The 21,933-nt window shown below is 39.9% G+C and overlaps 3 protein-coding genes across 3 annotated transcripts; 1 reads left to right on the top strand and 2 right to left on the bottom strand.

Moving 5' to 3' along the window:
• Positions 1 to 2,665: 2,665 nt before the first annotated feature.
• Positions 2,666 to 3,001, top strand: MELLADRAFT_62650 (uncharacterized protein; the record flags this gene model as incomplete). Its single annotated transcript, XM_007409301.1, has 1 exon — positions 2,666 to 3,001. One exon carries the CDS (start codon positions 2,666 to 2,668, stop codon positions 2,999 to 3,001), a length of 336 nt encoding a protein of 111 aa, XP_007409363.1.
• Positions 3,002 to 8,711: 5,710 nt separating this feature from the next.
• Positions 8,712 to 10,007, bottom strand: MELLADRAFT_74706 (uncharacterized protein; the record flags this gene model as incomplete). Its single annotated transcript, XM_007409191.1, has 5 exons — positions 8,712 to 9,013; positions 9,103 to 9,188; positions 9,251 to 9,378; positions 9,445 to 9,677; positions 9,749 to 10,007. 5 exons carry the CDS (start codon positions 9,887 to 9,889, stop codon positions 8,975 to 8,977), a joined length of 627 nt encoding a protein of 208 aa, XP_007409253.1.
• A 1,100-nt stretch (positions 10,008 to 11,107) lies between these two features.
• On the bottom strand, positions 11,108 to 13,354 carry MELLADRAFT_24931 (uncharacterized protein; the record flags this gene model as incomplete). The annotated part of the gene is made up of 11 exons (XM_007409190.1): positions 11,108 to 11,140; positions 11,206 to 11,478; positions 11,548 to 11,625; positions 11,692 to 11,817; positions 11,908 to 12,064; positions 12,128 to 12,251; positions 12,340 to 12,419; positions 12,488 to 12,893; positions 12,986 to 13,105; positions 13,180 to 13,227; positions 13,303 to 13,354. Coding segments are annotated over 11 exons (1,497 nt in total), but the record flags the coding sequence as incomplete, so codon positions are not given.
• Positions 13,355 to 21,933: the final 8,579 nt, after the last annotated feature.

The following is a 21,933-nucleotide window of genomic DNA, read 5'->3' as shown; positions in this document are numbered from 1 at the left end:
GGTTTTTCCATCTGGACCCGTGCATGTTTTGATCACACATTGCAAGCAGGTGCAAATGATTTCTGGGAGAAATCAAAGAGGTCAATGAGTGATATTGATCCTAAAATCAGCGTAGATGACAAAGGTACTTACTCGGCGGATCTCCCATTGAAAGATGGAGATGGATCGGCTACGAGGTGGAATCCAAAGTCGGACGTGGTGAAATGAGATCGCAAATTGAGGTGAGTTGTGATATCTAATAAGCTGGACAATCAAAGTCAAGATCGGTTAAAGGGCAAAGGTGTCGCAGCACCGACCTATGAGCTGAACAGGGATGAGATGTCGCAAAACCGAACCAACTGTCGCACAAAAACTTGAAGTGTCGCTGGCCAAAAGTGTATCTGTCGCTGGCTATGTAAATATATACATATGCCGGGCGACAGGCTGTCGCGGGGCCGGTTCCGACAGGGTTTTTCACGCAGTGTGAGCTATAGTGCCATGCAGTGTTTTAAACCTGCCGGCTTGATGAAGGCCACGTGATTCTAGCCACAGCTGTCCTCAATCCAAACCCGACCATCTCAAGTAAGCCACTTGGTCAATCTGTGTCCATTACTAGGTCAACCTTGAGTCCCCCAAAAAATAAGAACTTGGCCTATGTCAATAAAATTACATCTTGTTGAAAGACAATTAAGCTTATTGTACCTGGGTATTTGTTTTATGTGTTATGTTTTCTTCTGTTTCAATCTTTCTAGATACTTACAAATTCAATTGCACAATGCCATCAACGTTAATGACCATCAATCCCAATATGTTTTCTCAATCATTTTTACCTATATGTATCTTTTGTGTTCTAAGACTGAATCTCTTTCCCCATCTGTTGGAAAGAGAGGCAGCACCTGAACTGCTCAGCTTTCAATCTTTTGATTGTGGATCTGGATAAATATCAAATGCTAATGAATCATCAATGATAGGTCTGTGAGCTGATTCTAGTGCTAAATAAGCTAAATCATCTGAGGTTAAGATTTGATTTGGTCTTATATCTGTTAAACCTGCTGATTGAATAAGTGATTTTAATCAACCTTTGAACAAGAAGAAGAAACATGGATCAGGAAGAAAATTTAGCAAGAAGTGGTTTTTAAAAGTATGATAAAGATTTGGGTCAAATCTTACTAAACTTTTGATGAGTTATATGAGCAAGTTGAGAAACTGACATAACAGATCCAATACTTAATCCATTCTTTTTCTTTCTTTTTGAATTATTCAAACTTTCTTTTTTAGTTTTTTTATTTAATGCTTCACAGGCTTTTTTGGCTTTTTCTTGTGGTGTTTTACTTATTATTATGATTCGAATTTTAGGTTTTGGTTTTATAAATGCAGGTGAAATTCTTGCTCTTCTTATGTTTTTTCTCATCATCTTTTTCTTGAGTATGAACGTGAATCTTGGGTTCAGATACTAGGTTTTGATAATGGTATACATAGGTTGGTTTGAGGGTTGGGTCTCTAGTGATTGGAATTTTTGGTCTGGATTTTATTGTTGATACGCTGAATGAGGAGGCTGAAGTTGGAATTGATATATCCGATGGTTATTGATCATTTGAGTTCTGTTGTGGTTGTTGTTCTTGTTGATATTAATTCCATTTGTTTTCTTGTGGATTTTGATTAGTTAGAATTGAAGATGATCTGGTTTGATTTGATTTGATTGCTAAGATTATCTTAGTTCCATTCTTTAGTCCTGCTGTTGACATTCTCGTCCTTCTCGTGTTGGAACTTGGCAGGAACTTCATGCTACCTCAAGTGGTTCGTTTGATACTAACCTAACTAAGTCCCTCTCGGACAAACGCAGGGACTTGGTTAAGTTAGCGTTTGATATTGATTTCTCAACTTTTCTTGGATTTTTCGGAACAATATCAATTTGCAAGTAACACTTCATTATGTAATCCCATACTCCAATCCGAACCCCATAACCTTTTAACTTTCCTTCTCTTTCAAATTCACTTTCTTATCAAAACATTTAATTACACAGTCTACATAAACACCTCACTTGTGATGGATCCTGAAAAATTTATTCAATGTTTCTGACTTACTGAACTTTTTAAAATCACAACACGATTCAGGAGTTCTTTAATTCGCAAAGATGTTTCCTCTGATACATTTCAAAATATCTGTACAAACCTCGCGCGGTAAGATGAGGTGGTCTGTATTTGCTTTTCATGAGCCTTCTAGCTGTTGAGGTTGGTTTTTAACAGTGTCTTTCTCACCAAACACGGGAAGATCTGTAATTGTGATAAACATGAAACCGGGCAGATGAAGCGGATGTTTGCAACGGAAAGATGATCGTAAAAAAGCGAAATACGAATATGATGAGTCTATTGCCAGCATTAGTTTAGTTGCCGTACGGGAAATGTTATCAATATTTAGGACGCCCTTATTAGACAAATAATGCTTCGATAATGCTTCGATAATGTGATCAAGAAATGGGATTGGCCCATCATCTGTTTGTACCCTCAGCGTTATGGGATTGCAGTATGGGATTGTATGGTGGGATCAGCACCAATGTTTTCATATAAATCGATTGAGGACATTGTGCACTCGCGTTAATTTTCTTTCACCCTTCCACACAACATCACCATTCACACTCTTGCTCAAATCCGAATCCCTTCATCCACTTCTTATATCTTGAACCATCATGCCTTTACAAAGACACCAAACTCAAGCCAATGTTCTCGCCCCCAGACCACCCCCTCTCCGACAACGTAATCCAATTCCCGAACGCCGCCCTGATCCCCCCACAACATCAGTCAAAGTTGAAGAACAACCGAAGAACGCATTCGAACCCGTCAAGCTTCATCCTAAGAAGTTGAATCGTCTTTGCTTAACACTTTTAATGAATGATCTTTCTCTCACTTCTACTCGAATACATACATACCGCCCATCTACCAAAGGACGTATCATCATTCTCAAAGACCTCTCCAAGATTCCTCAACCAATCCCTGAGTCTGCTCGAAAAGTTTATAAATTTTAAGATGTGAGTTTCATGTTGTCCACTTTTTCTTATATACTTACTGATATCACGTGTTCTTGGTTTGTCTTGGTCGCGATCTCACAGTGAAACTCTGGATATGCTACTTTGATCGATGCTTATGAATATCAAACATTTATGAAGCTCATCAAATAGAAATTTATACCATTTATCTCAAGATATTCAACTGTACAATCTTATAATCAAAATCCCACATCTAGAGAAACTCCTGGTAGCTGTCTGTATACCATTCTTTCATCGACTCTTTCGCATTTTTGGATTTCCATTCGGCTATATATGTACAAAAAATTGAACTTGAAAAGATTATTACTCGATTCACAATAGTCAATTCTTTTTCATTTCGTTTCAATCAACTTGTCCTTTTCTACTAAACTTAACCCAATGATGTTCAACAATAAATCTTTAGCTGAGGGTGTCACTTTCTTAAAGTCAACCCAATGATGTTTAATAATAAATCTTACTGAGGGTACTATAACTGCATTTCTCATTGTACATAAATGTTCTTTCCCTTATTCACCAATTTCTCAACTCATAAAATACCATAATGTTGTCAAAACTCTGGACCAAAAAATCAAATTTCAACTGATTGTATTGTAATAATAAAGAAACTCGAAGGTATTCGTGATTTTGTTTTACCTGAGAAGGATTAAGATCAAACAAAGTCTTAATGTAGGAAGACTTAAGTTGATCAAAATGGAATCACCATCTGTGAAGAAGATTGTAACACACAAAAAGTTTGAGTTCAATAGGGAAAGAGAGAACAACATGATGGTAGTATTGTTCTATATATACGTAAACCTGACGAACTCAATGAGGCATCATGATGAGTAAGAGAAGAAAATCAATAATGTGCATTTGAGTAAGAAAGCATCTCTATGTGTAATGTGCTTTAAGAGATCACATCGTGATCCTGATTACATGTAGCTCTGCCAATGCTCCACTTTTGAAACTGAAGCGCTACATGAGCAAGGCAGTGTGGTGGATTTTTAAACAGCTTGCGCTGTGCTTTGTCAAATCCTCAGCATAGACAGCAACATGAGGTGATTGATACTATTCACATTTTTTCATTATGCACAAGAAAAAGAGAGAAATATACACAAACAAACTAGCAGGAGGACTTCAAAAAAAGTAACACATTCTATAAAAAACTTGTAAAGAGTCGGAAACATTCTGATGTCAGAAAGCTTTAGAAATGGGAATCACAGGTGGAGCACCCACATATGTAGATAGTCCAATGCTTAATGGAGATCATCTCAGAAGTTTTTCTCAGTATTCTTTCTGGAACTGCCTTAGAGGTTGCTGTGAAAAATGCATTGAAACTTGATCTACCTCTTGATTGCCCCGGATCATGTATCAAAAGCACTAAAAACTCACAAGCAACCAAGCAAATCCACCACCTGATCAGATATCAATTGATAGAGAATCCCCAAGTTCCCCTTGACAGAAGACCCAAAAAGTGGATAATGTAAAAACTCCTTCAATTATAAAGAACAGAGATTGTGTTACAGTTGATGAAACTAGTTTGATTATAAAACCAACATATTGGCAGCACTTGAGTACTCATGAAAGCACCAAAAGTACTTCAATTATAAATATACACTATAAAACAATATAATTAAATAAAATATTCAATATTATCAAAAACAATAAGACACCATTAGAATCTAGTATCAAAAAGATTCAACATTGTAATATATAGAAATACAACTTAGAGACCTAGTTTCAAAGGTTCAAGTTTGAAAAGAACAGAAATCAGGAAAACCTGAGGAAGGAATTAAATAAGCAGAAGATAAGGACAAACTTTCTGACTCACACCCCATCAAAGAATCCTACCCACAAAAATTACCGGCTAGTCTATTCTCTTTGTCTCTTCTGGTCAAGGACCCAGGTTTTGCTACATTCTTGTTGGCAAGATCACTGCAGATTCCTGTCTGAAGCTTCTCTTAAACCTTTGAGTTTCTGAGATTAAACTAAGGCTCAGCTTTGACCTGCCACCATTTGTGAACCAACAGTGGGCCTGCAGTTTCAAGATTTCCCTAGTGTTGAAATTGTATTAATATCAATCACTGATAGTATCAATTTTCTATGATCACATCTTGTAGAAAACAATTGTACCTATTCCATGTAAGTAGCAGAATAGCAATTCAGGACTGTAGTATGAGCTGCTTGACTAGTTCACCTCATATGTAATACTTGTTGCCACCCTGACACCACTTGTCACAAGATTCAAAGGTTCAGTTAGTGTAATTCAATCCACTACTTTCTGAAAACCATTCTGATCACTGCTCTTGTGGTTGTGTAACATGACTATTTTTATAGGTTTCATCAATGAAATTGGTTGATTAATCTGTGTAGGAGCTATTTACATTTAGATACTGGAGTATAGATGGAAATTCTGCAAGAAACAGAAAATTAACAAAAAGATTCAATTGAGTTTTTTACATCATGAGGGGATATAACAACTTTAGTATTGTTAAATAAGGTTTGAGTCCATGTATAAAACAAATCAGAAGGATTTGTTTCAGATAAATGAGATCATTTGAGATTTTGAAAGGAAGGATAGATGAGTTTTGAGAAGCGAAACCTTTATCTTTATCTAAAACTTGGCCAGACTCTGCTTCTACACTAAAAGGCTCTTCTGATTCTTTTTTGTATAAATTAGATAGATGAATTCCTTTGATTAATTCAAATTCTAAATTAGATCTTATTTCATCATTATTTGAAGGGATTTGAGAATTTTGAACAGATTTGTAATTGTTTAACAAGTTTTGATTTATGGGACATACTATTTGGGAAGAAGTGGTTGATGAGAGTGAAGTTAAAGGGTTAGGATCAATCAGCATATTGTCAGAAAAATGAATTGCAAAAAAATCACAAAGTTCAAAAAAGAGAAATTAAATCAAACAGATGAAAGCACCAATTTGAGTATGCCCCTCTATATAGGCCAACACTACATGCAAAGAGGTGATGCTGCAGGTGCCAGGTTGCTCTGACCCTGCATTTAATCCCCCTTGTGTTCTGTGAAACATCACCACTGTCACTGTGACCCCTCATCCACAGGATCAGCACTTTGCATCAATGGTGTGAAGAGAGTGATATAGGTTATTTTGATGTTTGGGGGCAGGATTCTGAGTCCTTGTCGAATTATCCTTTTCACAGTTGTGCCTATCAGTGAAACTGGTTGTAAACATCCCAAGATGGGACCATATCAAATACATCATTTCTGCATGTCACTGGAACAGTGCAAAGGCTGGAATTGTTCCCATGCCCCATCAGGTAACAAATTTGTGATAGCCACAAGTTTGAACCGGTATCAGCCAAATTTTTTTGAATCAAAAACAAGACTGTGAAAATAACAACTCTCAAACCACTCTGCCACATTTCACTTACCTCGTGATGTAACCCAAACATTTCCGGGACAATTCAAAACTCAAGCAGCTCAGATAGGGTCTGAAGGGCCTGCCCCTATTTCCGGATGGGGCGTGCGCTGGAACATTGACTTAGCAATTTTTTGAAACCTGGTTGCTACTCAAGATGTGAGTCTGTTCAATCTTTTATTTTATATTTATCATCAACTCACAATTTCATCTTATAGGACATTCATTCAATCCTCATTGCTGATCAGAAGAAAAGTCAATGTGTGATGATGGCAATGAGGGAAGGGGATGATGTAGAGTAGCTATGCAAGGTTTTGCAAGTAAGTGTCCTATTTTTTGCTATCTCTAATATCCATGATAGATAATTTCACTAACACAAATACTTCATGTAAATATTCAGGTACTCCTCTTCTCCACCAAACAAATGAAGGGTGATCTTGCATTGAGCTCAGTCCCGCTGGCTGAGTACCTGCATGTGACCAAAGTGCTTCACCAATTAAGCAATACCTCCAACTTCCCCAGCTTGATCAAAATGATTGATATCATGCTTGCCAAACTTTCTGGCTATCAAGAAGATGCAATATCATTTGACGTGACTGTACTGGCTACAGTATTGAATCTAAAGTGTTGGCTTAGTTTCTTTGACCTCCACTATTGTGAAGATGCTTAGAGGGCTCAGGAACTAATTGAAAAAGCATTTCAAGGTGCATTGGCTGCTTGGCCAGTAACTCCTACTTTGACACCTCCTCCCAATCTACCAAGCTCCAGTAACACTTTTGATCACTTTGACATCTGCACCTTGTTGGCTACTTTCTAAATTGATCCTATTGTCCATGCTTGAGATCTATCTACAAGGCATGGGTCCTCCTGGCCAATCAAAAGTCACTTGGTGACAGGGAAGTTTTCTTCCTAATTCGCAATCTCAGCAATTGAAATTGATTGAACCTTTGCTTTCATTAGGAAGATGAAGCTAGATTCCCTGTTCTGGCCACAATTGCCCAAGATTAGCTTTCAATCTCAGCTATCTTGTGCTTTGTTGAACACACATTCTCTTCTGTGGCCAACATTGCTGGATCTGCACACGGGTCTTTGAAACCTAGGACTATCCAATGCTCTGTTGGATACAGACAATGGCTGCATTTGCACATTCCTGTATAATCATTGGGCTGATTTGCTGATGCAATTGCTTACATGTCATCTTTTGCAGCCAATATGACCAAGAAAAGGAAGGCTGATTAGATTCTTAAATTGTCTATGTCTCTTATAGGGTTTTCTTCATCACTTTTTGAAATTGTACTTTCTAGATGTTGGTTGTGCTTGAGTTTCCTCAAGTATCTTATTTCATTCCTGGTCTCCATTTCTCTGCATCCTTTTCTTTGATTATGTTTCTGTTTCTTCTACTCTTGTTTGAAAAGTTTCTTACCTTTTTATATCTCTTTGATTATCTTCACTTGTCTGATAAGTTTCTGTACTTTTCTTATCTCTGGAAAAAAGCACCGCTGCCTGTTTTTGATTTCTGCTTTCATATTGCTCTTTGTGTATTTATTACTTTTGATGCCCATTTCTAGTAAAAAAATGTGGATAGTTCATCACACTGCCTCCCATGAGGACAGTAAAAGTTGTAAGTGGAGCACAAGGGGCTCTTGACCCCACAGTACTACCTTCATTATGTAGTGGGCCTGAATATTGAGTGGAGCAAGATTGGATGTACCTGTGGCGGGTTGATGTACTGTTACAATTGGCCAAAAAAGTGGATTGCAGCAGAGCAGATCAGGTGTGGTGCTATTGATGGCACTCACATTCCTTCTGCTGTTCCTTCCAATTCACGGCCAGCCCATTGAAACCAAAAGAGATCACTTACACAAATTGTCTTAGCAGGCTGCTCATACATCATCATGTTGACATTTGTCAAAATGACCAGTCAAGATATATCTGATAACTGGTCATTATATATCCAAAGCCTTGCTAAATGCTGCAGCATATAAGTTGAATGTTGTATTCACGACAAATTCAAAACATTTTCAACTTACTTGGATACACTGGGATGCCAGTGACTTAAAGTTATAGTAAGGGAGCCGCGGTGCTGCTCAAATGCTCTGCCACTCTCCATCATGGAGATAAGATCAGGTTGGCACACTGCATGGAACAGCAGTGCGAGGAAATATGAAAAATGTTCATTGGGATCAAGTTTGGTCTTTTCAATGAAATTTGCCTTGCAAAAATTTCAATACACCAAGATGTAAAAGGCAGGATCGGATTGAATTCTTTCAGTCAAGATCAAATTCATGGGTACTTGTGGTCGTTGTCTTGAAAGCTTCGAGTCTGTAAGCCTAAATGTTTTTCTTTACAGCAAAAGATCCAGTCTTGGTGAATACAATGTGAAAATGCTATGTGTAAGAAGAAAGAGTGAAAATGGAAATAATGAAAGTGATAGTGGTATATGTCATACATGATGTTGCGATGCCCTAGGGAACGCGATAAAATGGTAAAAGAATCTTGCGGTACATGTTCAGTATGTAAAAGTATGTGGGTTATACACCAGGATTCAAGATTATACACCCTTGGTCGAGAGCCGAATCTAAGCTTTGACGAGGTTCCACATTTGGGTTGTGTCTCTCTGTTATGCGTTGGTGGTTGATAGAAGAGGTGAGTAAAGCTGAAAGTCAAGCGATTTTTTATAATGAAGATAGGTGTTGGATAACGTACAGTGTTAAAAAGGTCGATTGAAGTCGAAGTGTATCCTCCGGCAGTTTGCAGTGTGCGTGAAGACAAAGCTCGAGTTTGCATATCGTCTGTGATGCCCTGAAGTCAATGTGCTAATCGGCTGTGAGACAAATTTTCAACAAAAGCTTACTCAAGTGATCTACAGCAACAAGATAATATGTATCACGGCGGTTGTGTACGGGAATAAAGAGCCATTGCTGTTTGTTTGTTGGGTTTCCTGCGTCGACTTTTTTTGTATGGGAAGTTGAGCATACATACCTGAGGAGGAGCAAAAACAACACATTGAGGTTTCGCACGGAGATGGAAACAGGCGGGTCATCTTACATAGTAGCTGCCCAGTCTACTCCCGTTTCGCTGTGAAATTGAGAAGCAAGACACTTGTTGTTACTTGCTCGAGGCTTAACACGAGTACCCGGTCCATAATTGGAAAGTGTGATAACTGATCGCTTGGATTGAATCGTAGGTTGGATCGTTTGTGGATTCCGGTGATACGAAAGCCATGCTTTAGTAGCAGAGTTTTGCAAGTAAAAGTCCCCCTGAGGATGAGCACAAGCTTGCTACACCATTAGGAAAGGCATGAGTCAGTGAGCCGAAGTGAGTTAGAGGCAGCAAAGGGGGTTTTCCATACCATCATTGAGTGTTGGTTTCGACTGTTGTCAATTTGCCCCGCACCGTACTTGTTGGCGTGAACGCCAGCCTGCACAGTATGATTGGGTATCAAAAGGACATGTAGACATATCAAAGATGATAGGAACATTGAGGAGAACATAGTTTAAAGCCGCAAATGTGATCAAATGTGATGCAGTTGAGTTAAAGGGGGCAAAATGAAAATAATGAAGGTATCCGGGCAGAAGTAATGGCGTATCAGGATGTAGTTAACAAAATAGGGAATTATGGCAAGAGAGTGTTGCGAATGAATGTGGAATAAATAGTACACTGGACGCAGCAGAAAAGAATGTATGCGAGTGCGAATTAACGTTAATTACGGTGAGATCAGATAACTTGCTCAAATTCAAGATTGAGCTCCGCTTTTGAAGGGATTTCGTTTGACTGCGTGGTGGTGAGGACAGCATCTTTGGCCTGAGAGCGTCGTTGAGCATTCACTTCAAGTTTTGTTCTCGGACCGACCAGTGGAGACCCAATTAATTTCGATGATGAAGGTGCTCCGAAAATAACCTGACCAGTGTCTGGTTTGGTGACAGTCTGTCTGGTGGCGTTAGTTGCGCTTGAGCTTGAATGCAAAGTCAAAAATTGAATCTGAGCGAGTGAGTGGATACCTACTTTGGTGGAATATTCCAACTGTTTACAATTACCCTCTGCATAGCTTTTGCAGGCGAAAGCCAAGACTTTGCACTCGCAGCTTCAACTTTCAATGAGTCTGTTAAGCTGGGTGAAAAATGGCCCGAGCGGCGGCATGGTCACTTCACACTTGGGTTATTTAGGCTATGTAGACTCAGAGCACATTTGGGGGTTTGGCATAGATGCGTTCAACGAGTCCTCGCGCAGTTCCATATCCGACGCGTTCTTTGGATCTGGAGTTGTTCAAATCAGCTCGCAATTCGTTAATTCGGGTTTCATCAGCAGCAGTCGCAAATCTGGGTTCTTAGCAAGCTGCGGAGCATCTCTAGGTCCGCTCTGAAGCCCGATTGACAGTCCTGGCGTGCACATAACAGTCAAAAGCCGTTGGAGTTGAGCCATCTAAGCATCACCCCTCCCAAATTTTGTTTCATGTACAAATCGATCACAAGCTGGTCAAGATGTTGCCCATGTACCATAGACCATAGACGCCAAAGCACTAAAGTACCTTTGTGAGGGCCATCGATCTTCTTCGGACAAAGCATTTCTGGGTGCCGTCTGGTTCAACTATCAGCGGCCGGGGAAACCCACCAAAGCAGTCCCGAAAATGATTCAAGAATAAATAGCCAAGTCGGAACCTCAGGACTTCAGATCAAACTCTGCCGATGTTGATCTATGAACAGTCAAGCCCCATCTGCCAAAAATCGATTTCGAGCGCGACCGCCTGTGTAGAGAAAGAGGATGAGTTTTTGTAACTTTGAGAACAGATCAGATAAGAATGAGATCAACTTTTGTGAAGATACCACGCAATTCAGTGAAGGTGTTAGCAGAGGGAACATCTTCCTTGACAGAATGTTCTAACAGATCGCGACCCATCTTCACAGCATTTTGAAATCTTTCACCTGCATAATTGTTGATCCAATCCCAATACGGATTTCCTTCCTTGACTGTAGCAGGGTCTTGAAGCAGATTTAGACCCATCTCACCATACCCTAACAGACAAGGTGCAGTCGCCACGCGTAGGTGCAATAGTGACTTGCTAAAGCCTACATCCATCACATACTACAATGTACAGTGGAACCATCCATCAACTATATGCCAAATGTATGAACAGGTTAAAAAAATTGATACCCGAGTGTAGGCTATCGTGTGATTTGACTCTTGGGTGCGATGAAAGTCATCTTCCGAAAGTCCCCATGCTTTACATATCTGTCTCCAAGACGATCAGTCAGAGTTGTCCTTGATATACGAGAATGATGCTAAGAGCAGACGTACATCTATATGCAGCTTACTTTCTTCGGCTATGTGATGTACAATGTTGGCAGTGGCTTGAATCTCTTGCATGGAATCACATTTAAACCCCATGAGGGAATGGATACGAGCATAGTGCGTCAAAAAGATCTGAATAAAGTAGAGTATTCCAATGCGGTTAAATCAGCGAGGGTCGAACAGCTCATATAGGAGCGAATTGGCCTTGTTCGAGCGACCTACGTAATCTTGTTGTAAAAAATACTTGAAACACTCTTTAGGAAGTGTTCCGTCCTTGATGCCTTGGAGAAATTTGTGGGTCGAGGTAAAGGTAGTCCATTGATCGCGGCATGCCTCAACAAGGCTCGACGTAAATGGGTATGGGGTATGTTTATTGGGCCTGCGAGTGTCCTCTTTCCCATGAGCCATGTATAATCGGCGATGATCAAAAAAACATACATACAAAGATAGTGGACGTTGGATGATATTGTGGTGATGGTTAAGTGGTCCAGATCCCTTTCCGATCACAAAAGAAAATGCCATTGCGTCCGCCACAAATTTTATCGCGCAATCAACTGCTGCTGCGACTGCAATCCCGCGTGTAGAAAATCAGACTTTTCAACTGGCTCTCCGTATCCGTATAGATAGAGAGACGCGCGAAGCAATGTAACTGACTAGTCCACCCCTTTGCCAGGTACACAGTGAGGGCGGCTGATAGTGTACAGCCTGTTCCATGAGTGTTGCGAGTGTCGATCCTCCTGAAATCGATACAGCACGATCAATTGCCTGACTTGTAAGTTGTGGGAGTTATCGGTAGACTGACGGATGACAAAATACCTGGAATGCATCGATATCAGACTCATATAACACATCGGTTATCATCGGGTCCTCAGGCAAAAAATGACCTCCAGTGATGAGTACCCTTCTCGGACCAGATTTTCCAATGATCTTGGCACATGCTTTCATGTCTTCCAGGGTGGATATCTTTCGGTTCGTATTTCGCCACCCAGAAAGAATTATCGCCTCATCCACGTTCGGTGTCACAAGGGTTGCAAGTGGTAGAAGCAATTTAGATAATGTTTCGACTGCATCCGGCTGAAGAAGATGATGGCCGGAGGTTGAGACCATCACAGGGTCTATGACTAGAATTGGTCTTGAAGCCGAATCCGGATAAAGCCGCATCAAACCCCTATGCACTGCATCGATGATTTCGGAGCTGTGAAGCATGCCTTTTGGTACCAAGTCGAGAATTGCACATCGGTTGCCATGATTTTCAGCATCCAGGCGAGGAAAAGCATGACAAAGGTGAGCTCAAGCCGACCTGTTTTAATAGCATCGATATTTATATCCAGACCAACAGCCTCAATTTGTTTGTATACCATCGAGGTGCTGATCGACTCGACGCCAGTCACGCCCTGGGTATTTTGAGAGGTCACCGCGGCTTTTAGAGTCGAACAGGAATTCAAGTTTGAGCGCAAGTCGTCGTAACATTACGGCTTCCGGGGAGGAACTGACTGATGACAGAGAGTCCATATGTCTGGAGACTATTGAAAGTCTTCAAATCTAGAGCGCATCCAATGAGTTATGAGCATCTGTATCGTGTAGGAAAAGGATGAAGATGAAGAAGTATCACTGCACCTGCTTGTATACCGGCACCACCACTGGAATCACTACCAGCAATCGTTAAAAGGTTATGAACCCGGTTACTTAATGACATGGCCAAGTTGATCTATCGAGGCGAATGATCATCAACGCGGAGAACTTGAAGGCAGAGACGACTCAGAGCTCAGCAATGGTGGCATCGCGGTCGGCCTCGGAGCCACTGATCAGCGCCTCAAAACTCATGTTGTGGGCGCAGCGCGAAGTGTGCGAGAAAGTGACGCCGAGGCGCGAGCGTGCCCGGAGGCGCCCCAATACGATGGACGAGAGAGGAGGGTGGAGGACAAACCTCAAACCCCAAACCTCAAACCCGGTACAGCCTGTACAGACTGTCCATATACAGGCTGGCTGTACTTACAACTCTTCAATACACAACTTACCCTTGCCCACCCTCACCATAAAACCGATTTTGAGAACAGATCACTGAACCTTTGATTATTTGGACACAGCTCAAGTATTGGCTGGTCTATGGCATTCAAATGATTTGTTACCATATTCATTTCAGAGGGGTCTTGTTCAGCCATAAGAATAATTTAGTGTGATCCATGCCCACACACGCTGGTAATTACATCCCTGATCACTGACCACCTCTTACAAGATTACCTTTGCTCCCTCTTTGACCACCAATGTTGCAAACTAAATTTCGGACTCGTTACCTATTCTAGAAACAAACTTTGTACTCGCAAACATAACCTTTTCATCATGAGATAGTTGGGAACACCAATTGATCAAACATGAAGAAAAAGATGCAAAATCTTGTGTGTAATGCTTGTGGTTGAATGGTATGTATTACGCTGATCAACTCGAAGTAGTAAGATAAGTCGTGGTTTTATAATTACAAATTCATCGATAACAAAAAGTGATTTGATAACAAAGATTAATCAATGACATACAGAAATAGAGCGACCATCAAACTATAGTATCTCATTCAAAACCAGCTGAAAAATGTCCTATGCGTACTGATTGAATGAAAACGACCCAGATTAAAGCCCCTGATTTTATTGGCTGAGACAGGCATCGCCATCGCGATATCTCAAAGTTTTCTTCTTCTGTTTTATTATGAAGTTAATGAAGAGTGACATGATCTATGTATTCAAGTTTTCTTTAGCCGATCCTGACAGATCCCGATCCTGATTCCTGAGCCCTAGCACAAAACCAAGTGAAAAAGTACTTTGAGCCCGAAAATCAGCAGTTAAGAAAGTCCAAAGCCTACCTTTAATTGATCGTTACCGTCCGGCGTTTCGGATGTTCTATAAATCGATTGCATTTGAGTGAAATGTGATTCCAAATGAACATCTTCTATATAGCGAGGTTGGGATTGTGAGCTGAGTTGAGTAAGAGAAGGTACATACGAGTGAAGTTGATCTATTGATGGATCTTGGGCTCTGTACTGAAAAAGCTGTACAGTCTGTACCGGGTTTGAGGTTTGGGGTTTGAGGTTTGTCCTCCACCCTCCTCTCTCGTCCATCGTACCCCAAAGCTTCAGAATCTGGAGGGGCGCGCCCCATAGTCAGTCCGCGGGTTTTTGTCAGTTCAGCCACCCATCTCCATCAGAAATGCCTGGGGAGGACTCTGAGGAGTGTGCTTCATCACTGTATGGAGATATTTCTCCAACGGTCTAGCTCACTCTGAGCTGCTGTCACTTGACAGACAGAGTCTTGTTCAAAAGATGTAAGCAACTTGCTGTAAGAGTTACATGCATATAGAGTCACAGTCGACTTCCTTTGACCATGATATCTCTTGCAATCTACCTTGCAATCAATTTCTTTTCTTGACAACTATGTATCTGGTTGCACTGTAATTATGGCGTTCAAACCTGTGCAAGAAATTTGCAAGACCGACGTGCAAGATCCGTGCAAGAAATCCTGCACGGATCTTGCTTAATTAATTTTTTCACAACCCCGCTTGAAAAAACTGCGCAAGCTGAATCATTTGGCCTCAAAGCAGGGAAGCCTAGGTTAACATACATAAGTCTAAATCTGCAAGTTCCGTGCAAGTTCTATGCAAGATGTTAAAAGAACTTGCACAGAACTCTCACAAAAATTGCAAATTTCTTGCACAGGTTTGAACGCCATAAATACTGGTCTCTGCTGATGTAGAAGATTTTTCACTTTTTTGCTACTTTTTGGGGGGCAAAGGGCGCACCTGACACGCCCCAGTGGCGCCCGGGCCAGTCCAATGGAGCTTTTTTGCGCCTGGGCGTGCACTTTTCAAAAAGGACGTGCCCACAACATGACTCAAAACCTGCCAGTAAATCAAACACCACAAGGCAGCAACTGTCTGCTGCCCCTGCTGTCTGTGGGGTCCAAGTAAAGGTGTTCAATATCAAAATGCGGACAGGCGGTCACTCGACTGGTCACTCCCAGCTGTCAGGTAGTGGGTGTGCCGACACATGTTTTTCTATATTTTTTTGCGGCTAGGCGTCACTTGGCGTGCTGGGTGTGGTTTTTTGGCCGTTGCTACTTGCAGCCCGCAAAATAACCATGTAGGCACTGCCAAAACAGCCCCTACATGGGTGTTTCCCACCAAAAAGCACCTACATTGAGGATGTAGGCACTCAAAGCCATCAAAAATGATGCCTACATGTTGGTATTACTATGTAGGTGTCATTTGGTTACGCCTACATTTGAAAAATGAAATGCAGGTGGCATTTGATTATTTCTACATAATGTAGGCGCTCAACAATTATGCCTACATCACAAATTTCAAATGTAGGTGTCATTTGTGAGCACCTACATGTCAAATATGACATGTAGGCACTTGAAAATTATGCATACATCTCAATATAAGGATGTAGGCGTGATTTTTGAGCACCTACATTCCCATTTTCCAATGTAGGTATAATATTTGAGCGCCTATAGTGGCTAGTGTCTAAAACCGTGAAATCAAGTATTTTGACCAAAAAGCTTATCAATGTCACAATTTTGATCCAAATTGGAATCTGAGCACAGATTTGGAATCCTCCCATTGGAAGCTATGAGAAATTGTTTTTGCCGAGTCAATTTGAGGGCTTACAAATTTTCATGATTTTTACAACATAGTAGTATTATTTCATAGAATGTAATTTATGAGCAAAAAATTGAAAACAGACAATTTCTGGTATTTTTGGACCTTCTCCAATAGTGAGAGCAAAAATCAAAGTGATGAGTTGAAAATTGAGAAAGTTATAAAAAAAGGGGAAAAAAGTGATTGATCGAGGTCGGCATTGGTTAGGGCCCGTTTGGCTACACTTGTAAAACTCTATAACATGTTATAGATCACCAAATCTAAAAAGCCTTTTTCATTCAAAAACTTTTATGAGTTTCAAAAAAGAGGTGATGTTTGGCAACAATATATGATCAATATATCGAATCATACATCACGATATATTCAACTGATCTGAACGAGGCTGTTTTTCAGACAAAAAACACTTTTCACCCCTCTCTTGATTGAACTTTGTCAAGTCCAATCATGATTGTGGCAATCTTTTGATAGCTGTTTTGGACGACTGTTTGGTAAATCGTATAACCAAATTACACTTTTTCAATCTGCCCCTCAAAAAAGGGGCAGATCAAAAAAGTGTTTTTGTGTAACACTTTTTGGGAAACGCAGCCGAACGGGCCCTTAGATTTTTGAGAAAAAATATCAGACGATACAGTTCCTAATCCTTTGCAACATTCTCCATAAGCGAGGAAAAAGACTACAGTAATAAGTCAATATTTGAAAAAACTATAAGGAAAAATGAAAAACCATTATTGATTGAAGTCAGCATTGGTTGTAGAGTTCCAAGCAACGTTTCAATGTAACTTGTATAGCTGGACATTTGGGTTAGGACCAGGTTGTGCTTTCATATCCTCCCTATGAGCAATGAGATCGCTAAACATAAGTAAAAACTACGGATCAGGGGAGATGAGGCTCACTTACAAGAGGTGCCTCATTGCTGCATCGATTTTGCGAAAAAAACATCGGATTGTTACAAGGGGATATGTTTTCCTGATTGTTTCAAACTCTTCCTTTGCTTCTTGAAGGTTAGAGTACTCAAAGCCGTGTTCTTGGTAGCCTGAAGCAAAATCAATGTGTATCAGCCAGTGTTGAAAGAGATGAAAAGGATTAACTTACATGGTTTGATGCCACACCAAAGAAGCTCAATCGGGTTCAATTCACAATGAAATTTAGGAAGAAACTTGCAGATATGACGTGCTTCCTCAATTACCTTTTGAAGCAAGGCTTTTTGTTTTTGAAGTCAGACTGTGCTGTTAAGATTATGACGAAATGGTGTGATGACGTCAATATTATTAAACGTATTTATAGTCTTTTAGTCCTCATCAATGTTACGTTTCTCTTTCCTTATCTTTGGAAAGAGAAACGTAAGCAATAAATCAATTTCATTATACTATCTCATCCATATCATTGTATAAGTTAAACTAATACATTTAATCATGTTGTAGCTGTTTCTTTCACTCAGATCATTAGCTCACTCGTGTGCTTTTCACAACTATTCTTTTACACCATAGGTATTTATATTGTTAACTTATCATAGAAGAATCATTTACTCATTTCTTATTTGTTGTGGTTATGTTCTCTATTACTGTTGTAGGTCAGAGTCTCTTCCTTATATAGGAGAGCTCCATCAGTGACCATATCTAACACCTAGCGCATATCAGGTAATTAATAAACTTATCTATTTATATTGTTAACTTATCATAGAAGAATCATTTACTCATTTCTTATTTGTTGTGGTTATGTTCTCTATTACTGTTGTAGGTCAGAGTCTCTTCCTTATATAGGAGAGCTCCATCAGTGACCATATCTAACACCTAGCGCATATCAGGTCAGAGTCTCTTCCTTATATAGGAGAACTCCATCAGTGACCATATCTAACACCTAGCGCATATCAGTGTTCTTCCTATTATTGCCATAGGAGCACAGTCACAGACCTATTCCAAAACTCTTGGACATTTTCAATGGGTAGGATGAGTTGGCCAGTTGGAAGGAGGACAAATTCTGATATGTGTATGAGCTTACCAACACTCTTTGTCCGAAGTGCACAGTCCTGATTGGACATCCACGCTGATCAAGGCTGCTCATTAGTGTGTATTGTTGATTCATTGTGATAGACTCAAATGATGTTGTGAACCCCTTCTTCAAGCTCTACATCAACTTTCTGGTCCATCATATCACCTACATAAGAATGCTCCCATTTATGTAATTCAAGAAGCTCATTAATATTTTTTTCTTGATAAATCACAACATCTGGTCGCTCATGTCCGTCATGAAATAGACACCTCTTGTACTCCAAAACATGTAATCCTATTTGACGCATCCATTTATTGGCTGTTAGGATAGAAATTTTCTTTGGGTAATTTTCATAGCTTGGAAGGATCTCAGTGTTCACATAGTGAGCAAGTTTTATTGGTGTAACCTAAACCAGAAACCAAAGATCAAAGGGAAGAAAAAGGAATTTAGTTGATAATCACTTGAAGGTTTTTATGGTTGAAGAATTTACAGGTCCAACTGGCTAATGACCAATCCAATCAGTGATTGCTTTGAGTACTATGACATCATCCGGAATAGAATGATGTGGTGATGCAAATCCTTGATGATTGATTGGAAGATGCCAATGAGAAATGACATGAGTGGCATTGGCTCAAATCCTAGCAGCAAGGTGTATCATGCTTCCATCATTTGGTGGGTCTTCTTGTTGCAGCCGATATGATCCAACAGTTTGAAAAGACGCTTTCATGGTGCAACTCCTTGGACTGGTAAGGTTGAGCTTGTAGTGTTGATTGTTGAACTTGCGTATGAGTCCAAGTTGGTCAAAATCTTTTATGGCAAGTTGGTGGGAGGTTCTGTGGGCCTTAGAATAATTTGAAGCATCCAAAATAGCATCATGAAGTATCTTGTATTCTTGCTCAATGGTGTCAATTTGAAAAGGTGTCTTGATGTGAGATGGGTCAATATTTTGAGTTTCAGATTGGGACATGGTATCATGATCCAAGTGAGCATTGGTTTCTATATGAGACTGCATTTGAATCCTCATCTAAATCTGATTTCCAATCTGAATCAATGTCTGAATACACATCTGATCTTGAATTGGATCTTGAGTCTGAATCCAAATCTTCATGATTGGATATGTCATTGGTGACAGAAGATAGTTCTGATTCATGCTTGGAGAGACACGACAAGCTTTAATCTGAAACAGAGGCTGGATCCAGGTTTTTGATGCGACAAAGCCTAGCAGTGGCTTGCTCGATTTCCATTTTTTTGTAGGACATTTGGATGCTTTCCAGCGACAACACTGACCCTGCTGGGCTTTGTTTAATTTCATTGAGAAGGTGAAGAAAGAAAATAGAGGCTAAGAGACAAGATCAATGGTTGGAAAGAAAAGGATTGATCTGGACTGATCCACTATATTGAGGTGATCTCAATCCTACACCACAAGGACACTTGGATGTCCAACGGATGTCCGATTTTTCTTGGTGGGGGACTGACGTCCCCCCACAGTACACCGAGAAACATCTGTCGGACTCCGAAGTTCAGACGCCTGAGCAGAGCCCATTGGGCTGCCCAGGATCGGCCAATTGACATCCATCTGACATCCCTCGGGGTTTGTCGTGAGGTCAAACGACTTCTCGATATCTGCCGGGCCCTATGTAGGTTGTCCTGAAGATAGCTATGGGTTGGTTTTCAGCTCGCTTTTGTCAGATTTGTTTTGATCAATAACAGTGTGATTAAATTTCCTATAAAGCATTGTTATAAAAAATATTTGTAATTTAGATGGACAACATTGATGAAATGATACAAAAAAAAGATGATAAAGACGATGAAGTGACAAAAGCAATGGAATGATAAAAACAATAAAACAATGAAATGATAAAAATAGGTAAAACAATCAAAGATAAAAACAGGTAAAACAATCAAAGATAAAAACAGGTAAAACAATCGAAGATAAAAACAATGATATCTATCACTAAACCTGATAAGAATAATTGTCTTTTTCTCAATCATTGACTTGAATCGCAAGACTTGATTGGATTCATTTTGTTCTTTAAATTGATCAATAACAAATTGATTGAAGATTCTTGGCATATATCATCATCCCTATTAACTTCTCTAGACTTGATTCACCTCTCTGAAGCGGTGCTTTGGAATTTGTAAGATGATGATAACTCAAAATGAAGAACTTCAGGTCAATGGTCAACTAGATTCAGACACTTCAAATGGTAAACAGATGAAAGGAGATCCTGATTCAAAACACATTCCCAAAATCGAAGCTCAATAGTGTGTGATTAAATAAATGTAAATTTGTAAAGCCCCCCCTTCAAGCAAAATCTCAGCACTTATGCCTCCCCTTAGGGCTAGACACATAAGTGCTGAGCTTCTGCTTGAAAGCCGGAGCCTACAAACGTACATCCACCATGACACCCCTACTGTTTCAGCCACCATTGGTCGTAAAGACGACTTCCTGGTTTGCTGTTGAGGGGTGTGGGGATCAATCATATTTGCCTTGCAAATTGCTGTCTATTTATACCCAATTGTTAATTGGGTGTAGCATTCCTTTCTTTCGCATTTGCCCATTTGTTGATCAGATTTTTTCCTAATCTGTATTACCTACAAGTGTTTCTGAAGCTTTCCAGGTTGTCAATTTCCTATTTTGGCCCCTCTAAGGAACCCTTTCACCTCTTGCTTTCCATACGCATCAGATTATACTAACTGTTACTCTGTTACTTCTATAAACGTACACATTCTCAATAAGCTTTCTTTTCTGCACAATTATCAATTCATTTCTTTTTCCTCTTCTGCCATACACTGACTCTTTTTGCCTCCACTCTAACTAAAAACAATCCATATCCATCAAACAGTACTGGGTTTACCTCATAGTTATTGCTTTCCCTGATTGTGTGACCGTAAGCTGTATTATCCACTGTATGTCCTATTCTATTTCCATTTTTGTATCACTATCCATTTGAGTCTTTTCTGCCTTCTGCTATGTGCTAACTTTATGATGTTTCCACTTCAACCAATGACTTTATTTATCGATCAAACAATACTGCCTTCACCTCCGCTTTACCTTTTCCGTATATGTAGTTCTTTATCACATCCAATACCAGCTCATTGTCAACACTCTTCATTGTATCATTATCAACAACATCAACATTTCAGTACTCAACTTGGTTCACCTTCTAATCAAGCCATTACGTAGCTCATTAATTCATCTCATCTCAGAAGCTCATCAATATTCAACCAATATCCTCATTGGCTCAATTCAATGTTCACATGAAGCCTTCAGGGCTCATCAATCAATTTCAAGCACTTCGGCTCATCATCCAGAATACCATCAACTTAAAACAACACTCTCTTCACTTAGTCTTAGTCTTAGCTTCATTAAGCATGAATTGATGAGCTTCATCAATTTCACCACCAATATCAGTGATGCTCAATGTTGTCAAGAAGATTATTAAATTGAACTCGAAATCATTTACCTTTGTGATCAATCGAATCCAGCTCACAATTGAACAACAGCATGTCCTTCAATCTCATCGATCTCAAGACCAACAGTCTTCCCATTCAACCATGAATCTCATTTGCAAACATGAACGTGAAAATTCAATTTTAACTCGTGAGGACAAT

The sequence above is a fragment of the Melampsora larici-populina genome (genome assembly GCF_000204055.1).
Source record: "Melampsora larici-populina 98AG31 unplaced genomic scaffold MELLAscaffold_15, whole genome shotgun sequence".
In the NCBI taxonomy this organism is placed as follows: Eukaryota; Fungi; Basidiomycota; class Pucciniomycetes; order Pucciniales; family Melampsoraceae; genus Melampsora; species Melampsora laricis-populina.
The sequence above is the reverse complement of the archived record's forward strand: the minus strand, read 5'-3'. Positions and strand labels throughout refer to the sequence as shown.